At 46.3% G+C, this 22,346-nt stretch overlaps 1 protein-coding gene across 2 annotated transcripts in view; it reads right to left on the bottom strand.

Annotated features, from left to right (window-relative positions):
• Nucleotides 1–22,346, bottom strand: part of PPM1H (protein phosphatase, Mg2+/Mn2+ dependent 1H) — a 252,170-nt gene that overhangs the window by 20,062 nt on the left and 209,762 nt on the right. Inside the window, exons 7-10 of one of the 2 annotated variants that reach the window (XM_032348852.1) lie at nt 22,165–22,228; nt 20,684–20,830; nt 18,604–18,711; nt 434–585 (exon numbers count right to left, since the gene is read on the bottom strand). In XM_032348852.1, the coding sequence (XP_032204743.1) occupies nt 434–585; nt 18,604–18,711; nt 20,684–20,830; nt 22,165–22,228 (471 nt within the window). The remainder of the gene's footprint in view (nt 1–433; nt 586–18,603; nt 18,712–20,683; nt 20,831–22,164; nt 22,229–22,346) is intronic. The other variant, XM_032348853.1, reaches the window with a different exon arrangement.

Here is a 22,346-nt window from a genome sequence, read left to right on the forward strand (position 1 = left end):
GAGACTCACCTAGAGTTGTGTGGGATACTTACACTGCCATTATGCTACAAGTGAAAACCTCCTCTAATTTTTCTCTCCTTTCCCTACATTTCTCAAAAGAAATCCTATCCCAATGGATAAAAATCAATGCCAGCAGCATTTGGTATTACTCTCCTGAAAAGGATCACAAATTGGATTATTCTCACTTTGGAATTATGAAGAAAGAAAGTGAAAAACAGGCTGCTGAAGTATCTTACAAATCACATTCTCTACCGCTTGCATCTAGGTTCGACTTAAGGAGAATTTTTATTTGACTGTGAAAGTACATCTGGTAAGAAACATTGTACCTTTTGCAGTTCCTAATCCATCCATATCCACTCCCAGCATTATTATTTCAGTCCCACAGTGAGAACTGGCTCGAGGATCAACCCAACCATTATCGAAATGCACAAACCTGTGAGGGTCATCTGGGTCACAGTTAGGAAGAAACTGAGTGACGGCTTCTGCCACTTCTTCATTTGATAAAACATCCCAGAGTCCGTCAGTGGCCAAGATCAGCACATCATCTGCTCCATGCTCATATCTGGAGAGATCGTAGACTCTTACCTGAAAAGAATGGGAACATTCCTACTTCAGAGGTAGAGAGCGCATTATTTCACACAACAAATGAGCTTCTGAATTCCTTTCTCATTTCCCCTCTAGCCTAGGGGTTTTTAGGGACGTACTCTAAGGCGCTTGGTTGTGCAGCCAGCTCTGGGGCCAGGGGTAGCCTCCTTCAGAGACTTGCTGTATAGACATATGGGGCTCACCAGATGGGCTTCATAGTTGACAAGGAAGAATGGATTGGAAATGCAATGCCAGAGACACAGCTAGCACAATACCTATGATAAATACTGTGCTAGCCAGAAGAGCACTCAGAGCTTGCCCCCTTCCTTCCTTTGTACATCCATTCCACAAATACTTAACTAAGGGCCCGCTCTGGGCCAGATGCTCTAAGTATAAAGATGGATAGCAGAGCTCCCTGCTTCTGGGCTCTGTCTGCGGGGGAGAGAAGGCCAGCCTTGCATCTTCGGTAGTTCCTCTGTGTGTATTTGTCTAGGACTGAGGAGATGCACTTGTTTAATGGGCTCACAGGAATCACTTTTTGGTTGACTTGTTTGAGGCCCTGGGGGCAGGACTCCTCTCATGTAAGGACAGGGCTCAGAACTATACTAAGATTTGAGGGGCCTCAGTCTAGCCTCAGTTAGAAAGGACACATGCTAAGTCTGAGTCTCCAAACTGTATCTTGGCAAATGTGATGTCTTTCCTCATCCCTAGGACCTGGAATGATCCAGTATTTCAATATCCACCCATTCTTCAGGAGAATGGTATAACCTTGACAAAACTAGAAAGAATAAAAATGAAGCAGTATTTGGTTTAGGTCACAACTCTATTTTCACCCAACTCTGGCAGCAAAAGAGCTTGGGGTTTCATTGCTATTCCCTCCTAATTTGGCAGAAACAGCCCCTATGTACACCACCCCATGAGCTAAGGACAAACGCAGGTCAGTGTCATCAATCTTCTAGTTCCTTCAACTCCTCCATTTCTCTCTCCTATCTTCTAAAAGCAAGTCTGAGTGAAAGCTATAGGCCAGAGGAGGGGCAGGGAGAAGAAGGAGGTTGGAGTTTAAGCAGCCGTGTGCCCCATAACACACAGTCGGTGTTAGGTCATCGCAAACCTAAAAAGAATTCCATTCTAAGAGGCTCAGAGGCTGCTCAAACCCACATCTTTGAAAGCCAAGCCTCCTACAGTTTAGAAAGGTTTGTTCAAGCCTGTGACACCCCGACATAGCCTACACCCAGCAGCAGAAATCAACAAAATACTACACACCTACCCACAGAGCTCTTGGAAAATGAGCGCAGGTGAAAAGCAGCCTCCAGGTACCACGCCTCTATGGTCTGCTAACTAGGTGATAACAACTAGCTAGTGCCCCACACTCAGGGGAAGAGAACTCAGGGGTATCCTGGACTGGCTTTTAACATTGCCTCAAAAGGGATGTCCACTTCAAGGGTAAGTTTACCTCCTAGAGAAGGCACTGGGCCTTATGAAGCCAAATTGAAGAAAACAACAAGGGGAATCTTTAGTTTACAGCAGACTGGAAAATCCCAAATGCCCGAATTCTATCTTCAGGCCACTGAACTCATGTGGTCCAGTTTTCACTCCATGGAACCTACCAAATCCCCTTTGGTGTATTTTCTTGTGATTCCTGGGTGTCACAAATGTTACAGCAGTGCTTCTCAAATGCTAACATGCCTAGGAGTCCGGGGGGGATCCTGCTAAAATGTGGACTCAAATTCAGCTCTGGGTATGGCTAGAAAGGCTGCATTTCTAGCTCACTCCCGCATGATGCCGATGCCCTGGGTCCCGGAACCACACTCTGAGTAGTGAGGCTGAATGGGATTCCTACTGGCCCAGGCTTGCAAGCAAGGGAATCCAGGGCGTGGTGGCCTCCGTGATGCCTCCAGCCTGTCCTCTGTGGCAGGCTTTAGAGAGGACAGCAAATGTTGGCTCTGGGTTCCCCAGTCCTGGCTCACTGTATTATTTCCAGGATGGAATGATTCTGCTAGCTTCCTACTGGGGTATATCTACAATACATTTCTGTGAAAATCTGAACTCCGCAGAATAAAAAAGGTTATGGGAGGTGGGGTGCTGATATCAGACATCCCAGTTCCAATCTCATGCCTGTAGCTAAGTAGGATATTCTATCTGTCTTCTAGCTCCTTCTAAAAGAAGGATTTCTAGGTCTGAAGATAACCTCCATTTAATTTCAGGACTACCCTGGGTTTAGGATGCCAGAATCCCTTCAGGTGCTTTCCTGCTGGCCAAAAATATGTAGAGATTCGAGTTGTGTAATCTTAAGTCATCCTGCCCACTACTCAAATGGAAGTCTAGCCAGCAGAATGGGTTTGGATTGGTGCACAGAAACATGTTAGAAAATGCTCTCTTCAATACCATCAATAAATTGAATCCTTCCCTAATTCCACTGTTCACATTTCCACACACAGTTCTCTAATGCAGTTTCATTAGCCAACATGAAAATCCTTTCAAAACCATTCTCAAGTATTTTTAATGTAAATAATAAAAAGCTGGTCTCAACCCTGTTCCCTGAGGCACTCCCCAATTAACATCCTTTTAGGTTTTTATTGCTACCCTTTATTTCCTGCCCTTTAGCCAATTTCCAAAGGACTCTGCCAACTTTCCACTTACAACTCGTGTCTTATACATTAACCTGTGATGCAGAACATTTTGTGAGAAAGCTCTCAGAAAAACCGGGCTGCAGCACAGGACAGCCCGTTGCATGCCTATCGTCCCAGAGGCAAGGGCTCCAGAGGATTCTGCCAGGCTCTGGACTCTTCTCCCTGAAGTTGCCATTGGCCTTCCTCTATCAGACCACACTCACCTCTCAAAGTTCCCTCTTCATTCTGTAAATAGTTTCTTGATATTCCAGGAAGCCACACATTTAACTAATGGCTCTGAGGCTCCCCAGGACCCAGACACCAGGAAGAGTGTCTCTGCGGGGCCCAGTAGGGGAGACATGTACTATGCAAATGCCTCTGTCTGGAGGAGAGCTGGGGAACGAGGTCAGGGCTTCTTGTGGCTCCTTCCAATGTTCCTGGCTGCCAAGAAGGAAGAGAAAGGCCACAGGAATCGTTGAGATTCTTGCAGTCTTTGAGAGCAATGTAATTTGAGCAGCTGAGAGACGGGGCCAGTGTGGATCTGTCTGCCCACCTAGAAGCACCTTCACGTGTTTACTGAGCACTTACTATGAGCCAGCTACTTTTCTAGGCACTGCAGATACAGCTGTGAGGTCTCTCACAGCTTCTTTGGAGGGTGGGAAGGGGAGAGGAAGAGGGAGAGAAACAGTCTTCAGCAGGCTCTATGCACTGGGAGCCGGATGTGGGGCTCGTTCTCATGATCTTAAGATCATGTCCCAAGCCAAAATGAAGAGTCAGAGGCTTAACTGACTGAGCCATGCAGGTGCCCCTCAGTTCCACAAAACTTCTGCACTAGTAGACTAGACAGACACACAGACGCCAATGTCAGAAGAGGAGAGGTGCTCTGAGGACACGTCGGAGTAAGAAGAACGACAAGATGGGGTCACTGAGTGACAGATTCAGGAAGGCACGCGGTATAATGAGCACCGGGTCTTACATAAGACTGACGAGTGACCGAACTCTACCTTTGAAAACAATAATACATTATATGTTCATTAATTGAATTTAAAATAAAAAAAAAATAAGAAAAATGGTAAGAGAGTCCTTCTAGAAGACCTGGCTATAGCAGGCCTCTCTGGGAAGGCACTGTTTGAACAAAGATCTCAACAAGGGAGGTTACTTCGCACAGGTCCCTTCCTGGGCCTCCCGTTCCTTCCTCTGGACGTGGTGTTAGACTGGGGGGTGCAGTGCCCCCCTTTGCTGCCATCCTGAAGGAAACCAACAAGCAGGGTCCATTCCTCTTCCCCAGTCTTTGTAGTCACAAGCCCACACCCCCCCCCCCCCCCCAGCACAGCTCTTCCCTAGCTGTACCTGTTTGGGTCCCCTTGTTTGTCTCTGCCACAAGATCATGCTCAAACTCTCCTATGCCTAAGAATCACCTGGGGCTGGGGCGCCTGGGTGGCTCAGTCAGTTAAGCATCTGCCTTCGGTTCAGGTCATGATCCCAGGTTCCTGGGATTGAGCCCCGCCTCGGGCTCCCTGCTCAGCAAGAGGCCTGTTTCTCCCCGTCCCTCTGCCATTCCGTCTGCTTGTATACTCTCTCTGTCAAATAAATAAATAAAATCTTAAAAAAAAATAGAAAAGAAGAAGAAGAAGAAGAATCACCGGGGGTGCTTACCCAACAACTTGAGATTCAAGGGCCCACCTTTAACATTCTGATTGTGTCAATCTGAACCCAGGCATCAGCTTTAGACAAAGGCCAGGTAATTCTAATGCAAGTGGTGGGGGAGCCTTGCCTCGGAAACAGGGTCAGAGGCAGTAGGCTCCTCAAGGGGAAAGGTCTGAGCTGCCCTCTCTGTTTCTATCCCCAGAACACAGAACAGGGAGCTAGCATTTGGGGAGCATTCAATAAGCAGCCAAGAGAAGCATCTGCCTCACTGCACATCTACCCTTGTTCTGCTGACCACGAACACAGTGACTTGGGCCTCTTCTCTCCCCTCCCCAAACCCACCCTCTGGCCAGAGATCCCACTTTGCATTTCTTCTCGTGCTCACAGTATTTTTCATAGTAAGTAACAATAGATCTTCGGGACATACTTGCTGAGACAAAGAAGAAATGCGAGGAAGGGAGGAAAAAAAATCATTCCGCGTCAGAGATCTATTCAGAGGCTGCTCTAATCGGGTGACCGAGCGGATTTGACTTGTTACCTCTGCCACGCAGTCACCCGAAGGCAGTGTGCTGAAACTTAATGGAAGTTGCAGACTCTCTCCTTTTCCTTCCCTGTCTTCACTGGATCTGCTGACAAAAAACTCAGTGTACAGGAGGGAGCAGGAGGGAATCTTGGGGCACAGAAGAGCCTTGGCCAATGTGCCCCTGAATGAGCCGAGTGCGGACTGCTGTCCCCAGGCTCCTGGTGGCAGAGCACTTAGAGATGTCCTTAGTGTCATCACTGGGCACTGGCGGACACAGGCGCTTGCGACAAGCAAGCTTTCATCCAGTCCCACCACTCAGGGCTTGGCCGCAGGCTGCTGCTTCAGCGTTTGTGGGAAATGTGTGTTCGCCTCTCCGCTCTACTACAGAGGAACCTTCGGTGGCATGTTAAGATAGTTCACATGGGTGTAAGCCGATGGAGGCTTCTCGAAGCTACTTTTAAAAAGAGCCCATCAATTCTTCCATTTGTCAGATCTGGGCTGCTTCTCTAGGATGCCCTTGTGGCTTTTCCAGCTTTATCAGCTCCGCCAATTCACCAACCTTTTTTCCCTCTGAAGCACTCAGCAGAGGCCCATAAGCTTGCACAACTCAGACCTGGCTTTTTGGGAGGAACAAGAGCCCTGCCTATGGGATCAAAAGCCCCCACTTCAGGTCTCTGCTTCTAACCACCTTTGGGACTTAAGAGAAGCCATTTATCTTCTTTTTCTTTCTTTCTGAAGATTTTATTTATTTATTTGACAGAGAGAGACTGCAAGTAGACAGAGAGAGGAGAAGAAGTAGGCTCCCTGCTGAGCAGAGAGCCTGATGCGGGGCTCGATCCCAGGACCTTGAGATTATAACCTGAGCCAAAGGCAGAGGCTTAACCCACTGAGCCACCCAGGCGCCCCACCACTTATTTTCTTTTGTTCTCAATCTTCTCATCTCTGAAATAATTGTTTAAAAATAAAAAATATATATATGATAGCATCTGCTTCACTTCTCTCACAAAGCTCTTAGGAAGATCAAATGAGGTGACATGGAAGGAAACCAAAAATTCTAATGTACCACATGTTATTATCTTAGGGCATTGATCTCTGGGCAGTCCACCTGAAAGTAAGCTAGTTTGTGGAAGGAGAGGGTTCAGAGTGGGCTCAAGGGCCTTGGAGTTCAAGGACAAGTCTCTTTTAAAGTAACAGTGATTGGGACTCTTAATAGTGTTCTTGGCAGGAAAGCCAGATGGTTCCCAAGATAAGGATGATGACAGGTAGTAGAAAATAAGGAGAGGACAAGGTCTTATCCTCTCTACCCCATGTAGCCAACTCAAAAGCTCAACCTAGAGAACTTTGAATATGGCGCTTGTACCCCAAAACCCCTAAAACTCCACCATATTTCCTTGTGGTTCAGTCCTATGAACGAAGCCGATTATTTCAATGCTGGCATTCTGGAAAGCCACCAAGACAGCATGCAGAGTCTCTCTTGTGACCCTATCTCCATGGTGTCATGAAACACACATTGAATTTGGTGGCAAAAGACTTGGGTTTGAAACCCACCTCGTTCCTTAAAATTTAGGCAAAACCACCTGGTCGTTCACATTTTCAAAGTCTACTGACCACCTGTAGGGAATGTGGAAGGCAGCAGTGACTCATCACACGGCATGTGAGGAGGAAGGAGTGGGATCACATGTCTGACACACAGTGGGAGCTTCAGGGGCCAAAGCCTGGGGAGGGGAGAGAGGGCGGGTGTGCTTGGGCAGCTTTATAGCATCTGGTTTGGCCACAGCACTGGATTTTCACTGAGGAATGGTGAGGGAGAAGATACAACCTTTCAAAACTTCAGTGTCTCTGTAGTGAAATGAAGGGTTAGGATGCGGTGGTCGCTGGGGATGCTTACGGCATTAATGTTCTCTGACTCATCATAGGAGGACTTAGGGCTGTATGTGATGGGCCCCATGACCTCGGAGCATCTGACTGCAAACGCATCAAGGGACATTTAAATATTACAAATAGTCTGGCTACCCACGCTCCCCAAAAGGAGCCGGCTCTCTGGGCTGTGGGCATAATTTTATATTTGAAATATACCACAGATATTCTTGTGGGTTTGCTTTTTCTTTTGCAGTCTGCAGACAAAGTAAACATGTGACTTTTGAGGATGGATACAACTTAATAGCTGAAATGTTTCTATATCAGTGGAAGTATTAGGTAAGAAGCCTGAAGCTGAACCCAGTGCTACCGGCTGGCCACTCTAGCAGGAGGCTTTCGTTTTCTCCTCATGAGACCAGTGCTTTGCAGCTCAGTGAGGTAATAAGCCGTAGGAAGGAATTTCCTTTACATGCTGGGCTACTCCCATGATCTACTCCTTTCTTTGGTCTTTCACTGGCTTGTGCACCACGAAGTAAAGGCTTAGTGAATGAATCAGTGAATGAATGGCTTGAATCTAGTTTATCGATCATCTGAGGAATAAGTTTGTATTCATTAAAATGCCCATTTACAGAGCTAAAGGTCAGAAGAAACCTCAGCCTGTGAGTGAATGCCTGTGGGTGCAGTGTAGGTGGACTGAGTCGTGTCAACTCCAGTGAGGACACACACAGAGTGACCCTGCGTCCCAATGTGCATGAGATAGTTTTGGTTTGTGCTGTTTTCCCAGCATAATTATTAAAGATGTCCACACTGACTCTCAAAAATGTCCTGGTTGAGAGGGTAAGTCCTATCACCACCTGACGAAGAAATAAAAAAAGGACTGCTACTTCCGGCCATTGGGACCTAACAAAACCACATAACCAGACTGTGTTATTGCTGCACAGGACTTTTTGCACCATGGCAGGATTTCAGAGATCTCCAGAGAGCAGGAGAGTGAGTTACTATGTATCTCACTTCAGGAAAGAAGACATACTGTGTCTGACCACACATGGTCCAAGAACACTCAAATAATAAAAAAATATAAACAGATGTTAAAGAGTGGTCTTCAGGGGCGCCTGGGTGGCTCTGTCAATCAAGCGTCCCACTCTGAATTTCGGCCCAGGGCATGATCTCAGGGTTGTGAGATTGAGCCCCACATCGAGCTCCATGCTTGGTGTGGAGCCTTCTTAAGATTCTCTCTCCCTCTCCTCTGCTCCCGCCTGTCCCCCCACCCCACTTCTCTCTTCCACTCTCAAAGAAAAAAAAAAAAAAAAGATCTTCAAACATCACAGCCAATGATGCCATGCTTGCCTATGATCTGCTGAATGGTCTGGTGGCCACTGAGGTATGGATGTCATTTTATGTCAGTGAGATCACAGGCATGCATCTTCTTTATAAATGATTAAATCTATTTTTCTTTTTTATTCTTATTTTTTACATTAAACCGTACACCCACATAGAGCTTGAACTCAGGACCCCAAGATCAAGAGTCTCATGCTCTACCAACTGAGCCAGCCAGGCACCCTGGGATTTGCATTTTTAAACAAACTTCTCAAACTATTCTTCCGTGTGTAATGCAATAAATAAATGCAAAAAAAAAAGATACTACATGTTTAACTGAAACATTCAAGTGAAATTATTATTTTTTAGAAGGGAATCAGAGCAAAATAATCTCCAATGAGAAGAAATATTTGACACAATAGAGAGGTTGGCTCCCTTGTGTGACCATAAATTTTGAGTTGCCAAGTCAGAATTTTTGGTGTCAAAGTAAATGTCAAATTCTGGTTTTATTCAAATAGCTAGTTACTTCCCAAGTCATTTCCCCATGGAAACAAGCCAGGAAAATGTCACATGCACACACACAAGTGATTTTTACAGCTAGACCAGAGAGTTAGAGATGCAGATGGAGGACAAGTGAAGTCACAGAATCTTTCCTAGATGTAGGGTCAGACGGCACCTTAGTCAAATAAAAGCAGCTTCTCTATACTCTTTTAATGGGATTCCCCGCCCCATCCCACACATATTTTCAAAGTGGTGGTGATGGTGGTGGTGAAAGGGGAGCAGACAGCCTCCAAGAGTAAAGCACCCCAACTGAAAAGATGCGGGGGATGTCGGCGGAAGGGCACAGACTTCCAGTTAGAAGACCAGGGGTACCAAGGCCAGCATGGGAACTGTAGTTACACATGACCTGCAGATGCTGTGTTTTACACACACACACACACACACACACACACACACACACACACACACGTATATGTATATACATTTTATGTATATATGTATATGCATAAAATATATACACATCTATGTATATTACTATATTATATACTTAAAGGTGCTGAGAGTAAAGCTTTCATATTATTCTCAGCACAAGAGAAGCAGTAATGATCTGATGTGACAGGGCTACGGTGCTAATTATTTTGTAATATACGTACACAAGTGCATCAAATCAACACACTGTATACTTTAAGCTTATACAATGTTACACATCAATTGTATCTCAGTAAAACTAGAAAAAGAAAACTGCCAAACACAATTGTTCTAGACTACCAAAGCATCCCTAGCTAGAACTCACCATTTTTCTTTTGTAGGAGTAGCCATAGTTTGTGAGGCCTGAAATTTATACAATTTTAGCAGCTCTCTTCACAAAAAAGAATACAGAAACAATTATGAATAAAAACACAGATATTAATGTGTTTATTTAAGTGAGAACAGCACCTGAAGGACTCAGTGGGTTGTGTCCAGCTCTTGGTTTCAGCTCAGGTCATGATCTTGGGGTGGCAGGACTGAGCCCCATATCAGGCTCTGCACTCAGTGGGGAGACTGCTTGGGATTCTCTCTCTCTCTCTCTCCCCCTCTGCCCCTCCCTCCTGCATGCATACATCCACTCTCTAAAAAAAATAAATCTTTTAAAAAATAAATAAATAAAATAAAAATAATAAGAGAAGAAGGAGCACCTGGGTGGCTCAGTCATTTACGTGCCTGTCTCTTGGTTTTAGCTTATGTTATGATCTCATGGGTCATGAAATCGAGCCCCAGGTCAGGGGCATGCTCAGCAGGGAGTCTGCTTGAAAGTTCTTTCCCTCTGTCCCTCACCCCACTTCCTCTCTCTCAAGTAGATAAAAAATCTTTTTTTTTTTTTAAATGAAGGAAGAAACTGTAACAAGTTCCTGAACCGTGGAAAATGAGGTCCCTTTCTTTTGAGAAATGTTTACAAAGAAATGATTCCTGACTGTAACCTTGCCTCTCCTCTCACCTAGAACATTCTACATTTCCTAGCAATAACCAGAACTCAGTAAGGGTTGGTCCAAGTGAAGAACCCTGATAACTTATGTTTAATTAGCTTCTTTGTAAATCTGCCTCCATACTGATAACTAGATTAACCCTGTTAACTAGCTAAACAGCTAACTCATCAATTTACATTAGTTTGCACTGGAATGATAGCTGATTATTCCTCTAATCTTCAAGATTTCACAGCAGGGAGAGTACTTCTACAGAGCTTCCAAGACGGCCTCTATCAATTCCTGCCCCCCCTGTACAAGCACGCTGTTTCACCCGTGAAAAGATGGATTCCAATTCCCCTCTCCCAAAATATGGACCAGCCTTAGTGATATCCCTGACCACTAGTATGTGACAGAGATGATGGTTCTAGGCCTTCTGAGGCTAGGGTTTTTTGTTTGTTTATTTGTTTTTTAAGATTTCTTAATTTATTTTAAGGATGGAAGGGCAGGGAAGGGGACAGAAGGAGAGGGAGAGAATCTTAAGAGGACTCACCGCTGAACACAGAGCCTGACGTGGGGTTCAATCCCTCCACCCTGATAACCTGTCCTGAGCTGAAATCAAGAGTCAGGTGCTTAACTGACTGAGCCACCCAGATGCCCCTGAAGCTAGGTCTTGTGTTTTTTGGTGGGTTTTTTTGTTTGTTTGTTTTTAAGATTTTATTTATTTGACAGAGAGAGACACAGTGAGAGAGAGGAACACAAGTAGGGGCAGTGGGAGAGGGAGAAGCAGGCTTCCCACCGAGCAGGGAACCTGATGCGGGGCATGATCCCCAAATCCTGGGATCATGACCTGAGCCAAGGCAGACACTCATCGACTAAGCCACCCAGGCGCCCCGGGGCTAGAAGAAGGCTTAAAAAGCCTTATAACTTCTGCTTGGCAGTCTTGAACCACTCACTCTTGAGCTTTTTTCCCCTCATAATCCAGCTGCCATGCTATGAAAAGCTGAGACCCCATGAAGAGGCCATGTGTAGCTGCCCCAGCCGAACTTCCAGCTGATAGCCAATGTCTGCTGCCAGCTACATGAGCGAGCCATTTTGGACTTCCAACCCATCTAGTCTTCAGATGACTCTAGCCCCAGCTGACATCCAACTGTAACATGAGACTCCCAGACAGAACCACCTAGCTGAGCCCAGCCAAGTCACAGATCTATGAAAGGTAAGAACATATAAATACAGATAATACACTGTTCTGTCAAGACTCGAGGTTCTAGGGGGGTTTGTTCGTCAGTCCACAGAGGCACAAGGCACTGTAGTGTGAGAGATCACTTCTAGGCCCTCTCCCGCTATAGGGCTAGGGAGATGGGATGGGACACTGGGCTCCCCTAGAGTTTTCTCCTTGGTTTCTATCTGTCCATAAGCATCACTTGTTCCCCTTGCTCCTGTCCTCCAACAGGCAAATATTAGGAATAACACTTTCCGTGGGGTGTGGAGAAGAGAACCACAGCTATCGAGCGGGTAAATTAAATCTGGGTAGAGTAGAAGAACAAGAACAACATTTCGGTCTGAAATCCAAATGATAGTTTCTAGTCTAACTTTATACTGGTTATAAAGTTATTTTCATCCCAGGCACTGGTGGCTGTGTTTTTAATTGTTCAGAAAACTCAAAGGGAAAAAGGTATAAAATTAGGTTTCTTCCTCAGTCCCCCATAAGCAACACCTTACCCTTTTCCTAGGCTAGAAAGCAGTGAATTTTTAATTTTTAGAAAATTGCACTCTGCCGCACCCTCTAAAACGGCCATGTTTTTGTTACATTTTTCTGTTGCTACGTCTCTAAGATGCCCCTTGTTTTCATTTTCGCAGTCCCTGTCCTAGCTCCCATCCTCCTGCCAAAGTTTCAGTCTCTGGTCTGCCTCTCCTCACCCCTCCACCACGCCCAGACCCCCATCCATGTGCTGTGACAGGCTTCTACCCAACATTTAGCATGCTACTCCCCTTGCTTAAAGCTCAAGGCCCTCCACAATAATTAGTTTATTATATAGCTCATAGCCCATTGAGCTAAGCTTCCAAACTCAGTGACCTCATAAGACAAATTTTACTTCACACCAGACTCACTCCTGCCTCTTTTCTTGTTCTAGTTATCTAGTTATCTTCTTTACAGTATATGAGTCCCTCTCCCTTTTTGGAATTCCCTTAGTCTCTTAGGAAGCAGGAATCGCAGGGTTTATGGCTGATGATTCCTTCACTGGTCTCACATTCCAACTTGCGCCCAAATTCTAATTCTTTTGAGGACACGTTCCCTAGTTTTTGGCTCAGTAAACATGATTGGACTTATGATCTCTATGTAAAGAGCCAGTGAAATCTTGTGATCTTGATAGAATCAGAGAAAGACCAAGGAACTAATACTTATTGTGCCTGGTTCTGGCTAAGTACTTTATATATGTTGTTAATTTATTCTGTTAAGTTTCTGGGTATAACAGTGCTACTGTCCTCTTTTTATTGAAGAGGAAGCTGAGATTTAGGTAAAGTAACTTTCTCAAGGTCACCCAGCTAGTAAGTGAAGAGGCAGAGCTTGAAGTCAAGACACTGACCAATCTGAGCTTCTAAGTACTATATGAAACCACCTCCTAAGGTATTTTTGAGGGGGCTAGGGAATTTTTTAAACAAGTTTTTCCTCCTCTACTACCCAAAGATATTTACTGATATCATTTTATTAAATTTTCTTCATGTGCATATTTGTATACACACACACATACCTTTTTACTAACGATCACGCTCTTTGTATATACAACCATATTCTGTTTCACTTAATACAGTACAGCTTTTCCCCATGCCATTATGCATCAATATTGTTTTTTTATGGAACTGCAGAAATTATACAATACAATACAATATGCCCCTTCCCAAAGTGCAACTTTGGCTTGGGGTATGAAAAGCTTTCAAGAGGACTTTAAACGTTAAGATGATTAACAATGAGATCTTAAATAATGTTCATGATTTCATGAGAGACAACAGGAGAGGCCCAAAGAAAAGGGTCGTTCTCTCTTACTATGGATGACTGGGAATCCCTAAGCAGAAAGCCTTCCAGAACCTGATGGGGAAGGAAGACTAGCATTTCCTGACCATCTCTGGCCATGTACCAGACCTTGTGCCAGATAGTTCCAAAGATGTTTTTCCTTGCTTCTTCTAGCACCTTGTGATTACAGGCATTTTCACCCCACCTAAGGGAAGGGAAAGGCAGGCTAACATAGTGCAGGTCACATGGGCACGGAGATATTGGAGTCTAAGGTCTTCCTTCTCTTAGAGAGGGTGGTTTCAGAGGAAAGAGAAAACAGATGAAGAATAGCAAGAACAAGCTGAATGAGTCAGCTGACGTTACGAAAAAGCAGCTGACAGGAATTTTGAACACCAAGGAAAGGAACAATGAAGCCAAGAGAAAATGGGGCTCCTTGTGGTTCAGTCTGGCAGCGGCGGGAGGAGGGGAGGCAGAGTTGAGGGAGGGGTTGGTCGGCTTTGCAAAGTAGTCCCCACAAAGAAAAAGACCCCGTTCTTCCAAGAGCCCGAAAGGGGGCTAACGGCAGCCTTGGAGTGCAGGCCAGAAAGCAAGCAACACGAAGAGGAATCCTAGCTCTAGTGAGGGCCCGTTACAGGTCAGAGAGGAGCGCGGAGCCGAGAGCGTCTGGGGGTTTAGGCTGCAGACCTGTGCCAAGGTGCCTGAGTAACACAGCAGGAAGTGCGCTGGATTGCGGCGGAGAGAAGAAATGCTGCAAGAGAAGAGGTGGAGAGTCTGGGCTCAGGGCCCGACTCTCCTGATCCTTTCCTTCTCTTGAACTCTTTCGGGACAGTCGAAGAAAGGTGACTGCTGATGAGCTTCCCTGTGCAAGGATGTGGGAGACCCTGGCTGAGGCTTTCTCTTAGGTGGGGAGAAGCTGCTCTTCCACCGTGACACGGGGAACCACGGTGCTATGGACCAGACGAGAGTCAGAACGCCTCCACATTTGATGGTCAGGCCAATGCTTGGTTGGCGGGGGCCCCTTGTGGAATTCATTTCTTGGCCGGAAATCCCTGCTTCAGACCTTGGAAGACAGGAGGGAGGCTCAGCAAGCCTGGCGGCTGCTCTTTGGGTTTGGCAAATTCAAGATTTTTCCAGCGCCTTGTGTTCAGTGAAACCGAAAATGTGTTTGGCTAGAAACCCTTCTCTAATTTTTAAACCCCTGAGCAATTTTTACATAAATTTGATACACATGTTTTTGTCTTATTTTTATTTAGCTCATCAAATCGAATTAGGAGCTACAATGATGAAGGGAACAATGCTGATTTCCAAGAAGATTTTGGAGCCTTTTTTTCTTAGAACTAAATCGCATTTTCTCCCCAACTGTTAAAATTACCAGACTGAGCTGGATTTGAAATTTAGAACCCAAATGTGAAATGAAGATCCATGCTTGGCAAAGATGAGGCATAGCAGGAGAATGTTTTTAGGAAGTCACAGTTAGAAAGCCAGGGTAAGCGTGGGGTGTGGGGTGAGGGTCTCAGGCAGGAAAGGAGGCCATTCTTCACTAGACGGTTTAGCTCAATTTACCTGGCTTTCCGAGCTCCCCCAAAGAGGCCGATTCGCCATGTTTCTGGTGTTGGACTTAATCACTAGCACCCAAGGAAGAGGAGCTTCTACCCTAAGACAGGGGATGAGGGGTCTCTTGTATCCCTCCACAGTAGCCAATTCCAGCTGCTCCTCCTCTTCTAACCTCCCTCCCTCTTTCTCAGTTCTGGCTAAGCCCTCTCCATCTGGAAGCACTTAACATGTACAACAATTTTAATCTTGTGCAAAGGAATCTTCGGGTCTACACTACATACCCATTAAGCTAAATTATACGTGCACAATCTTATTTTGCACAATTCTGTCTGGCTGAGATTGGCACACACCAAAGGCTATTACTGTCTTTCCCAGTTACTTTTTCTAGTACGCCATCATTTTCTACAGCTTTAGTCTGAGGCCAGCAGTATTTCTCTGAGAAACTTAAGCCACTGAGGTCCCAGGATAAAGATTCTCTTCAGAGCCCCTCGAACCTATACTCAGAGGGTCCCTTAGACGTTGTCCAGAGACATTTCTTTGAACTCAGCTTCTCTCCCCTACAGACCCTCATCAAATTAGGCAGACCTGAGTACAAGTACCATCTTGTTATTTCATGACCGTACAACTGTGGGAGTCATAACTGGGAGAGTTATTTCACTTCTTTGCAGCTCAGTTTCCCCATCTGCAAAATGGGGAAATCTGCATATGGACGTCCTAGGGTGGTTGTGAGGATCAAATGAGATACTGTGTACAGAAAACACATTAAGTTGTTTGAGCCAGACTAAGTAGTCAACCTTTTATGTTACTTGTTATTACAAAAACTATATCTTATTGAACTCTATACCTTTTCTAAGGGCACTTATATTTCTCCAGAGGTGGGCAGTTTCCTTTGAAACACCCCGCCCACCTGTCCAGTCCCTCACCCAGGCTGAATCAACCAACTCAGGTCCCTGCAAATCAGCATCACTCTAGACAAGGAGATCAACTGACTGGGCTTTCTCCTCAGTCCCCAAGGAGTCTCCCATGCACCCCCAAGTTTTTAAACCCACAGTCTCTTCTCTGGAGACACGGCAATAGAGTGATCAGAGGATCTATAATCGAACTGGGCAGAAATCATTCTCCTTCAAACCAAACCACACCTCTTCTCACTTTATATAGAAAGCACAGGTGTGTGTGGAAGGAGATGAGAAGGTTTGCACTCTGCTTTAAGAAGCAAAATGGTTCATTAGTGCTTTCTGAGGACTCCCCCCTGCCCTCGCCACCAAGAACATGAGTCACACTTCATCTGTCCCTTTTGCAAAGTAGAAAGACGATGGCACCATTTAATAGGTCTGATAAATGCCTCTCTCTCAAGGGGGGCGGGCATACAGAGAGTCCATGAGTCCAGTATTTATTGCTTTCCTGCAGCCAAGAGTAGGTTTAGCAATAATTCGTGGATCCTGAGGTTGGCCAGAATAGAAGGATCAGGAATCCAGAAGCTTCTGGGGCACCCTGGACATTTTATGTCGTATTGTCCTCATCATGCAGAATTGCTGGGAGGCCTAAAACAGAGACATCTACGGGCTCTGATGAATGGTAGTTATTATTCCCACCAGGCTGATCTCATTTGAAATCCTGGGTGATATTGGGAAAGTTGTGTGTCTTCCAGGCCTTCTACCTACTAGATATTGTCCCCTCTGTGACTTCCAGAACTCTTCTGGCTACATGTATTTTAAATGCCAGCATCAGCAACAAAGACTCCAAAAGAACCACCTGCCCTGCTCACAGCCCTGCCAAAGGGGTGGGCCTACATGGCTGTTTGTGCCCACCGAGGGCTCTGGGGTAGACAAGCTGGAGGGGCAATTCGTGGGCTGGGCAGTCACTTGTGGCCTGGTATAAAAAGGGAGTTGGGTCAGTGAGATTCCTCTCTGGCAATCAGGAATCGGGAGAGTGAAGGACTGGGTTGATTGGCAGCAGAGACAAATGGAACATGACTGGCCACAGTAAGGGCACAACACCCCCATGAAGGTACAGAACTCCCACTGCTGAGGCTCTCTGGGGGTGATTCCAGAACCCCCCTCCCATAAAGCCTGGCTGGTAAGGTTCTTCCTGTGTTCACCATAAACATCTCTTCTACTATAGTTATAATAAACACCTCCTCTTCTGAGTTAGCGTGAATGGATTTTGGTTTCCTCCAACAAAAAGAGCCTTCAATAAAACAGCATCTATGCTTGAAGAACATGCAGATGGAGCTATGTTTAAACATTCTGGGCAATTCCGGGGCAAGGCACTGCTTTTAAAGGTAATTAGACAGAATGCGAACACCATTGGTTCCTGACTCACCTCTCCCTGGCTCCCCTCCACTGTAAAAATTGGAAAAGCTGGAGCTCTCTCCCTCAACCTTCCTTGCATCCCCAGGAGGTCATGTGACACAGTTCTGGCCAACGAGATGCAAGTGCACAAGGGAGTCTCTGTTGGGACAGACGGGCTGCCTGCCTCCTCCTTCCTGCCTTGCATGGAAATGCTACACTTGGAGCAGCTGCCACCATCTTGCAACCCCACAGTGAAAGGCAGCGAAGCCGGGATACCAGTCCAGGCACACTGGAGGGCATGCACCCACAGTAGCTGTCACCAAGCTCCAGCCTGTCTGCTATAGGAAAAAAAAAAGGACCCTTAACCTACTACTACTAAGATTTCTCTACAACTTAGAACCAAAACGTTTTCTAAAGATACACCCTGAAACAGAACTTGACATTGTTTCCTCTATCATACGAAACACAGGTTGTTGGCTTTTTCTAACATTAGTTTTAGGTGAGGAAAAAAAAAATTTTTTTTAACCAAAAAGTTGACAACTTCTTTTCCAATTAACTTCTGTAGACATCAGCTCAATGATACCAATTCTACTAAAATCAAAGAAGGGATAAGGTATATATATGAGCAACGATGTGATAAGGCATTAAGCGGAAGATGTAAAAGGCAGCTGCTTTACATAGACCTGCAGGACGACATTACCTCTGGTCAGGGAAGGGAGAAATCAGGGAAGTCTCCACAGGAGACTTTGGATGTTTGGAGATGGGGAGGAAAGGCATTCTAGTCGGAACAGTCTAAGCAACTCTGGGAAACTGAAGATTGTGCACAGGAAAGACACAGCGAGTTCTTTCTGGCTCGTTTGGGGGAACAAAGATCAGATTTTTGCTCCAGAAGTCAGACCAAATTATAACATGCCTCAAATGCCAACCGAAGGAGTCTGGGCTCTATTCTTATAGGCATGGGGTGAATTGAAGGTTTCAGAACAAACAGGAGTCAGAGAAACCTATTTGGGAACACCTGCCTGATAAAATGTGGGATGGACTGAGGAGGTAGGAATGCCACGAGGGGGCTGTGCAGTGCCCCGGGCAGGGAATGAGGAGGGTGGGAACCAGGACAGTCAAAGTGCGAATGGAGCGGGGGTAAAGGGAACACGGCACAAGTCTCTGTGACATAAGCCAGCTACCGTCTGCAGGTAGGCGCGAGTCACGGCAGGAGTCACGCAGACCATTGTTTATTGCACAAAACAGAAACAGAAACTTCATACCATACCTCTGGAGCTGAAGACAGGAATGGTTTTATGTAGATGTTGGAGTCATGCACCTTCAGGTCATGGTCCCCAAGTCCCCTGGTTACTCCAATGGTTGCCATTACTCGGGCCTAGGGGTATAAGCAGAGGGTCATCAGAAACACTCCCACAGACTGAGAAAGCACTCCTGTCACAATGTAGCTGCCACAGGTGAAGAGAAGCAATCATTTTCCAATTCCTTCTGTCCCTCTCCATGTCCCCTGCTACTAACTTCTGTGGGTAGCTCTTTCCAAGGAAGGGCTCACCAAGATCACTCATGAACTTAAGGAGTGGTTGTCCTACCAATTATCCTAAGTTTAATGGGTTGCTGCTGTCTCTTTTCATCTTTTGTAGAGACTGGAAGGGTATCCGGGAAACTAAATCCAACATGTGTGATGTCTATAGCTACTGAAATCAGTTCCAATCCAATGCGATCTGTCCATCCATCCATCTGCCGGACGATGATATACCCACTCTGCCAGAATTCACTGAACACACCAGCCATGTCTCCAGTTCCTGCTAGGCACTACTGAGAGATGTAAAAAACTGAGTGGCAGCTCCCACACTCCCAAAGCTCACATAGTGCACTTCATGGCTAGAGAAAAGAAACTCTTTGCAACTCCCCAACCTGGCCTGCTAAGATCCCCACGAATTCTCTCTGGGTAGAAAGGAGCAAAATGTCACTTTGTTATAACTACAGAGAGAGCTCAGGGTTGAGACCTGATCACCTGTGCTTTCTCTAAACAGTTTCGGTTTCCCAAAGCTTTAAGGAAATAATACTATTATACTAATGCCTACATAGTCAGCCTAAATATCTCCCGGGATGCCATAGTTTTGACTTAGCCAAACATTACTGAGCACCTACTATGTGCAGAAGTCATGCTGTGGGGACAGATATCTAAGGACTTGTCCCTAATAAAAAGGAACTTGTGAAGGGAGATAAAATATGTAAAATATGGCCGAGTGCTGAAAGACACAGCACCATGGGTTATAGGAGTTCAGAAGAGGCAAACATTCTGCTGAGAAAGTTTCCTGGAGGTGGTGGCATGACAATTTTGTGCAGAAGGATGGGTAGCGTTGAGCCAGGGAAGCAGAGAGGGATGGAGTAAAAGTCATTCTTGACAGAATGGAGCCCAGTGGCCCAACACTGGGACGATCAGTAATAAACGCAGGGTAGAGTCATGGTGCCAAGACCTGGGCTTGAATCCTCACTCTACTCTTTGGGTAGTAAGAGTAACTTGCAAAGGCTAAGAAACAGTACAATCTAAAACATTACCGGCATTTTCATCCTGTTTTCCTGAAAAGGCTATGGATTTTGGAGCTGGTTTCAGATGAGAAGATGGGCAGGTATGCATTAAAGTGGAAATGAAACCATGACATATTTTTTTAAAGGCAAGACTCAAAGGGGATAAAATGGAGGCATGTGATACGAAGCCTGGGGACCTCCGGTCAGGCAGGCTGCAGAAACCCTCTGGTCCGCTGGGGAGCTCACCGGGTCCCTACTGACTAAGAAGTGTTCAACTCAAAGCTTGAAAATTCCGAATCCCCGGCGGCCCTTCTGCTCTCCCCGCTGCAATGGCAGCTCCTCTGTCTGGAAAAGCACAGGTGGGCGTTTCGTCTAAAGAAATCTGATGTTTCTGCTAGTTACTGAACTTGTTTACAAAGTATGTAGGTATAACCGACACAAATCCTTAAAAGCACTGGCAGGAATAAAATGAGAAGCTGTGGTTGTGGCGGTCTTCCGAAACTTCTGGGTAGGTGTATGCAGACAGGGAAGAGAAACCCCCACAGAGGAGCTCGACAGAACTGACGTGATGCAGCTGTCAAGATTTCACAAGAAATCATGGATCCCCTGACAGGGGTCTTGTGCTGCTTCACCACAGAGCAAGCCCGGAACAGACGGGAGCCACACCGGCTTTTAAATAGGCCATCAGGTACGACGACAGAACCTGCCAGCTGCCTATCACAGAACTGTCAAGCCCTAATTAACTGAAACGCTTGGGGAACATGATGTCCAGGTGAAATGAACATTTGCTGAACTGGGAAAGCCCCTGGCTCCTTTACCTCTTCTTCTGACCATCTTCTAAGAACACATTCGTCCACCTTCCTCTGGTATGGGGGAAAGGATACCGTACGTAACAGAAAAGTGTATTGAATCCTGACGCCTTTATGGAAGGCCAGCCGTGTGTCGGGGACCAGGCTGGGCAGGTGCTAGGGAGACAAAGGAAACAGGAGGTAGCGCTGAGCTTACCAGAACTCACTGGGTATGGGAGGGTCCCACTGAGACTCCCAGCCCCACAAAGCACTGCCACTAGAGGTACAGGTCACAGGGCTGAGAGACATGCAGTAATGGTACCCAACCTCCTGACGGGCACACGCAACACTGTCGGGAACAGAGTCCCTTCCCGTCGTGATTCTCAATCAGGGATGGCCCATTACCATGAACAGGGCAAGTTCACTCAAAAAACGATCTCTCTGTGAATCAGACGTTTGTGTTTCATGCCCCTCCACCGAATCCTCCTTGCACTGAAATCACGGCTACACTGAGCCCAAACGTGAACCCGTGCGCTCTCCCACACGCACGTTCAGAGGCCCAAGCATGTACGTGCACACACACACACAAACACGCTCAAGTTCTGGCCATAAAAGCAGCCTTCAGTTTTATTATGAGTCACTTCCTCCTCCAAAAAACTATCAGATATTGGAAAAAATTCAGCTGAAGATTTTCTTAATGTGAGCACATTTTTCACTTATAACAGGAGCTCTCAGCAGAGTTTGAAGTGCATTCGTGTTCAGAGGAAGAATGCAGTGACTCAGAGCTGTTTGTTCTTACTGGGAAACTGTTTCAAAGCTTCCCCTCATCTCTGGTCCAGGACGGCCACCTCCTCCAGCCTCAGCTCCCAGATCCAGACGGACAGACAGCCTTCCTGGGCTGCACCATGCGCCTGCCACTCAGGGTGTGGTTCTGACTGGGGCCCTGGGAGCTCGTGACCAAGGAGCTTTGCTAGCTCGGCCAGGGCTCTGGTCCACGGGATCCTAGGGCTTCATCATGGTGGAGCGTGAGCGTTCTAGAAGCTGGGAAGTGGCCATGGCTCCACATATCCTACACCGCTGCCGGGCTGGCTATGGGACTCTGCGGAAGCCGATTTCTCCTCAGGGTCTCAGCGGCCTCGTCTGCCAAATGGACCTAACACCACGGGCTCGGCCTGCCTTGTGGCTTGTCAGAAACACAGGGAGATGAACTATGTGTATGTGTTTGTGGTTAAACGCTATAAAAATGTCCTCAGATAGAGCTGAGAAATGGAATGTTATTTTCATCAACTGGACTTTTGTCCCTCGTGCTCACCACTCACCTCCCCGCTCCCTAACCCCTGCCACTCCTCAGACCCTCCTGACAGGAGGCCTGAAGGAGGATGGAAGGTGGTATTCTTTCAAGCTGTCAGGGCTATAAAATGCCAGGCTGCTGACTGGGGCGTGGGGACCGCCACAGGCAGTGCGGGGACGGAGCCTGGCTCTCTCGGTCCGGGGGGAGTGCCCATGCCTACCTTCTTGCCTTCTCCATATATAAGGGGAAACTTCAAGTCATCATCCTCAATGGTTTTGTATGCCCTGTAGGGGGATAAACAACATTTTAAAAAAGAGGTTTGCACTCAATTAGTGACCCGCCGCCCCGACACAGGCGGCTGGGTAGTTCATTTTCCCGGATGCTCCATCACTCACCACGCTG

This window comes from Mustela erminea, chromosome 6 (genome assembly GCF_009829155.1).
Source record: "Mustela erminea isolate mMusErm1 chromosome 6, mMusErm1.Pri, whole genome shotgun sequence".
Classification (NCBI taxonomy): Eukaryota; Metazoa; Chordata; class Mammalia; order Carnivora; family Mustelidae; genus Mustela; species Mustela erminea.